Below are 5,323 nucleotides of genomic sequence, written 5' to 3'. Positions count from 1 at the left end.
AAGGACCATCCCCAATCACCCGAAGTGACCGACCGCGGCGTCGCGGCCGTGTCGGCGGGAGAAGGTGTTCCCGCTCCCCCGCAGCTCTGCCCGGGGGGATTTTGGGGGGGAAGTGGGAGGCGCGGGGCAGGAGAAGGGGTGAGGTGACACCGCGGCATGTGGAGGGGGTCGGGGACCCCTCCGAGCTCCGCTGGCCCGTGATTTATCATTAATTTGCTCTCTTTTGGGAGCTGTGGCACTGGCCGGGGACGGGAGCAGGTTGAGTTTTATTCCGGGAGGGGTGAAATCGTCTCGTCATCCCGATGACGTGCCGGAGAGGGAGGTTCCCCCCCGGCTTTGCTTTGGGGGCAGCAGGACTCCGTCCTCTCAGTTTGCCCTTAATACCATCCTAAGGGGTGGGCGAACGCGTTTGCCAAAGGTCAGTGGTTGGGTTCTGGGTTAAAATTAAAAAAAAATACATGTTGTACCCACCAGAAACATCAAAAAAAATTTTTTTTAAGGTTAAAAATGTTAAAAATAGGAAAGAGCAGAATACGCCAGGGGGTTAAAGCAGCGCAGAGCCTGTAACTGCAATTGGGAAATGCCCCCAAACCCCTTCACTTTTGAGGGTTCAGTAGGTCCCGGCTCCAAAATTGGGTGCTGGTCCCCGTCCGGGCTCGCGTGGGGGCTCGCGTGGGGCCGGATCCTGCGGCGGGGGGCGGGCGCGTGGCGCAGCGCTGCTCCTCGTGTGTCCTGCGCTGAACCCGTTCCGGGCGTTAAGCCCGAAGCTGATCTGCGGAGATAACGAGGGAGGCGAATGTTGCTGAGCTCCAGCCTTTGCTCCGTGGGTCTTTTCGGGGCGGAAGGATCCCGATGGGATGGAGGTATTGCTAGAGGGGAAAAAAAAAAAACCCACTGAGATTTTAGGGATAAACTACCCTGGGAAATGACTCTGGCGGCGAGCGCAGCAGCTCACCGCTTTGAATAGGCGTATTTTGACCCCCATCCCAAACGCAGTTTGTTTAAGCCTTTACGGTTGACGCGGACGCTGAGGAAATATCCCGGTTTATTTTCTGTTTCGCCATTCAGGCTTCGCCCCATGTTAGGACACGCGGCCGCTTTTCCTTTATTTCGGAGGGAGTCCCTTTTGGGCGGAAGGTGGAGGGACGCGCTCCCGGGAAGCAGCCGCCGGGTGAGTCATCCCGGCGCAGAAATAGCTCTGCCGAGAGCGCTGACACCGTCCTGCGGGGATTTCGTTGCTCCTGCCCGGATTTAACGGGGTAATTTAGGACTGGGAGATTTGCTAAGTGGTTTTGTGGTTGGGTTTTTTTTTTTCCCCTCTCCTCTCCGCTTCTCTCCTGCGCGGGGCAGAGTCGGGGTCGGAGGTGGGTTCTGCCAAAGCCCAGAGGATGAGCGTCGGGTTATTAAGAGTGGCTCTTAACGCTGCCATCTCCCTTTTCTATATCATAAGGGGAAAACAGCGCTTGGGGGAAGAATGTAATTTCCCCAACAGCCCCCCCTGAGGCCGGTGGGTGGTGAGAAGTCCCATCCCGGACCTTTACTCGCTAAATAACGCTGGCTTAGATTTTAATTTCCCTTTTGCCAGAAAAGCGATGTACGTTTTGGTAACAATTAATAGGATAAAAGCAATGCGCATTTTGGTAACAATTAATAGGAGCGTTGGGGATGGCCGAGAGCAGGCGGCGGCTCTCGCAGAAGCGTGGCAGGGATGCTCCTGCCGGTGGGCTTCACGGATTACCGTTTTCCTTAGAAATCCTTGGTGGGGGGGGGGAAATGGTCCGGTGGCCTCACGATGGGGGAGCGTTTGGCTCGGAGCCCCCGGGGCTGCGGGAGGCTCTGGGCAGCGGCGGTGGCAGTGCCGGGGACAGCGGGGCGAGGAGCCCGGGAGAGGAACCGGGTTTGTTTTCCAGCTCTTTTCCAGCTGGATTTATCCCCTTTGGGGCTCCTGGTGGCCGCGGTGCTTTGGGGAGAGCGAAGGGATGCCGGGGAGGTGGGGAGGGGAGGGAAGAGCTCGCAGGGAGCTCTGCGGGGGGCGAATTAAGGTGAGATCAGGAGGGTCTGATGCCGCTTCCGACCTCGTGCTGGTCAGCTCTGGAAGGAGACAGAGCTAAAATAAGGCAAAAAGAGACCAAACTGGCTTTTCCCCAGCTCCTCGGTCAGTTGTTGATGTACGTAACAGAGCGTTAATTGAGGAGGGGCGGGTGAAAGGGAGGTTTTGGGGGAACCTCCGCTGAAAAGCGCCGAAGGGACCATAAATTGCGTGGAGGTTGGTGCTCAGGTCTGCGTTTGACCCCATCTGCCCGAAATCCGACGTGTGCTGTCAGCCCTTCCTCTCTTGCAAAAGGCGAAACCCTTGGGCCCAGCAGAGGTTTTTTTTTTGGGCGGTCGGGTTAGCTCCCCGTGTCCACGCTGTCCCTTCCAGCTGCCCCTAACGGTGTCCACGGGGATGACCGACCGCTCCGGAGCTCCTTCCCTGTGCCGCTGCGTCGGTACCACAACGGCTCCTTAAGGCTTAGACCCAACTTATTTTCTCCCCGTTGGCAGCTCTTTAGAATATACCAACAAAAACTACAATGACTCTTTTTTTTCGTGTTTAATTTAATCTTTTTTTTTTTTTTCTTGTCTATTTCTCTTGGTTTGGACCTGAAAATCCCGGTGGCTAATCCCACTCCCAGCCTGGCCGTAGCGTTATTTGGCATCAAACCGACGTCTGTAAATAAACATCGGGTTTTGGTGGATGCTGCTGCAAAGAATTAACCAGTGTTTGGCTTGAAGGTTTCGGAAAAAGTCACTTTTACAAGATTTCAACCCGGGCTTTAATTCAGAGTCGCCCTTGCGGTTTATTATTTTAGCGGAGTCATGAATCGCGTTTATGCCCAAAATAGTTTGATGCCGGGCTTCAAACCAGACAAATCCTCCCCAAATCACCTTCGTCTGCAAAACTCTTCCTGTTGCCATGCCGATGACAAAAAAAACCCACCATTGTAATCCTCTTGGCCCCAGCCAAGCCGAGCTACTGGTGCCCAGTTAAAATTCCCCGTGTCCCAGTGTGTTATTCCTCCCGCGAACCATCCCGCTGAGTTTCCAGCCAGGTTTGGCTGCGAGGTTGGGGTTGGGTTTGGTTGGGGTTTTTTTTGAGGTTTCCCATCGCTCTGTTTTCATCGCTGCGAACCACAAGAGGTCGGCAAAAAATCAGGAGCCGTAACCTGGGCTCTGCCTTCGCTCCGGGGCGGCGCGTTGGCACATCCTCCCCGGCGCTGCCTGGGCGCCCGCTTTCATTCCGGGATAATTACTCCATTGAAAGGAACACCCCAAACTAATTATACTGGAAGAAAATCAGGGCGGTTTTGGAAGAGGGAGCGTGTTGCCGGGGTTTATTTATTAACGAGCCGTTCCGCCGGCTGCTTTCACGTGCGGCAAAGCCCGGGCGCTCGGGGAGGGGGGGAGGAATTAAGAGGGATGAGAAGCATTAACCGGGCTCTGCCCGCTCTGCGGAGACTCCTTTAATTCCTCCGCTCCTGGTACGAAAGGTCCCGAGCTCGGGAGTTCGCTGCAGGACGTAGAGCCCGGCCGTGCCGTAGCCAAAGGTGGCAAAAGTTGGGGGGGAAAACCCAAACCGTTAACCCATCTTCTCCCCTTTCTTTGTGGTTTGCAGCCCGGCGAGCCCTGAGCGCTGCCCTCGGCCCCACGCTGCCCGCGGAGTGATGGTCTTAAAATGAAACGGTGCTGCGAGGGCGTCGGGCTGCCATGCCTGTTTAAGGTCAGTGCCATTCTCACCTGGCTTTGTCCTCTCTGAACGCGGCTGTCCCCGCTCTGCTGGTGCGGGGTCTGGAGGACACGTCTGCTGAGGAACCACTGGGGGAACTGGGGGTGTTCAGCCTGGAGAAGAGGAGCTGAGGGGAGACCTTCTCACCCTCTACAACTCCCTCCTTTCTGGGGAGAGTAGATAAATGCATACAATTTAATTAGCTTGTGTGTTGGGTGATTGTCACCAGAAAAGTGTGTTATCTACCAGTATTTCACTTGATCATACCATGGTGCTTAGGGACATGGTTTAGTGGTGGTTTTGGTCAGGGTTGGTTGATGGTTGGACTTGATGATCATAAAGGTCCCTTCCGACCTCAGCCATTCTATGATTCTTGGGGACAGGGAGCGGGAATGGGGTTCCCCCCCACAACCATCCTGCAAACCGCCGGCGGCACGGGGGCAGCCGGGAGGGGAGGGGGCAGCACGGGGACCACGGTGGCTTTAGCCGAGGGGAGCGGGTGGGCAGCGGGAGGCTGCGCTGGGGCTCGCCGGCTTTGTGCCGCGTTGGCAAAGTGGGTTCTTGGGTTTCGGAGCGGGGCAGGAGGCGGCTCTGAGTTATCCCGGGTTTGTTGGGAGCCCGCGGTGCGCTCAGAGCCCCGACCCAGCGGGAAACCGCGCTCAGGTGACGAAGCTAAAACTCAACCTGCGAAATGTTTTCCTCCGTCGGGAAGAGCCGAACTTGTCCCGGCAGCAGGAGGGGTCTGCAGGGACACCAACCCCTTTCCAGAGGTGGGACAGGAGCAGTTTGGGGAGTAAAAACCCCCCTCCTCGAGGACCCTCCCTGCACAAACCGCCCCGAGGACGCTGTCCCTGCGTCCCTTGGGGGGACGTGTGCGGTGGTAGCTCGGCACAGTGACCGCCTTGATCGCGGAAACGGGATTAGCGGTGACAAAATGATCTCTTTATAGGCAGGATAAACGCCTTAGGGGCCGGGGCCGAGGTATGTCAGCAGGGGATTACCCCCCCCCGCCCCGTCCTGCCCCACAAGCCCCGCTGGGCTAATAAGCTGCCTGGGGGTAAGGTAGCCAAGGAGCATCGCTCTGCGGGGCCCACAGCCTCCTGCTGCGGTGGTGGCCACCATCGCTGGGCCGGGGCCAAAGCGACGTGCCTTGGGCTAAGAGCTGGGTGTTGTCCTTCTACCTCACAGGGTGTTGGTATGGCCAGCTCCCGGCCTCCCAAATACCTCCTCGTCTTCGATTTCGACGAGACCATCATCAACGAGAACAGCGATGACTCCATCGTCCGGGCGGCGCCAGGGCAGGCGCTTCCAGAGCACATCCGACAGACGTTCCGCGAGGGCTTCTACAACGAGTACATGCAGCGCGTCCTGGCATACATGGGGGACCAGGGGGTCAAGATGGGGGACTTCAAGACTGTCTACGAGACCATCCCCCTGTCCCCTGGCATGCCAGACCTCTTCCAGTTCCTCTCCAAGAACCACGAGCTCTTTGAGATCATCCTCATCTCTGATGCCAACATGTTCGGCATCGAAAGCAGTCTGAGGGCAGCCGGTTTC

General features: G+C 57.1%; 1 protein-coding gene across 1 annotated transcript in view; it reads left to right on the top strand.

Moving 5' to 3' along the window:
* The first annotated feature begins 3,694 nt into the window (after window positions 1-3,694).
* PHOSPHO1 (phosphatase, orphan 1) overlaps window positions 3,695-5,323 on the top strand; it is a 3,767-nt gene continuing 2,138 nt past the window's right edge. Inside the window, exon 1 of the mRNA XM_009892197.1 lies at window positions 3,695-3,760. Within this exon, the coding sequence (XP_009890499.1) occupies window positions 3,716-3,760 (45 nt within the window). The 5' untranslated portion in view covers window positions 3,695-3,715. The remainder of the gene's footprint in view (window positions 3,761-5,323) is intronic.

Source organism: Charadrius vociferus, unplaced genomic scaffold, assembly GCF_000708025.1.
Source record: "Charadrius vociferus isolate BGI_N301 unplaced genomic scaffold, ASM70802v2 scaffold509, whole genome shotgun sequence".
Taxonomy (NCBI): domain Eukaryota; kingdom Metazoa; phylum Chordata; class Aves; order Charadriiformes; family Charadriidae; genus Charadrius; species Charadrius vociferus.
The sequence above is the reverse complement of the archived record's forward strand: the minus strand, read 5'-3'. Positions and strand labels throughout refer to the sequence as shown.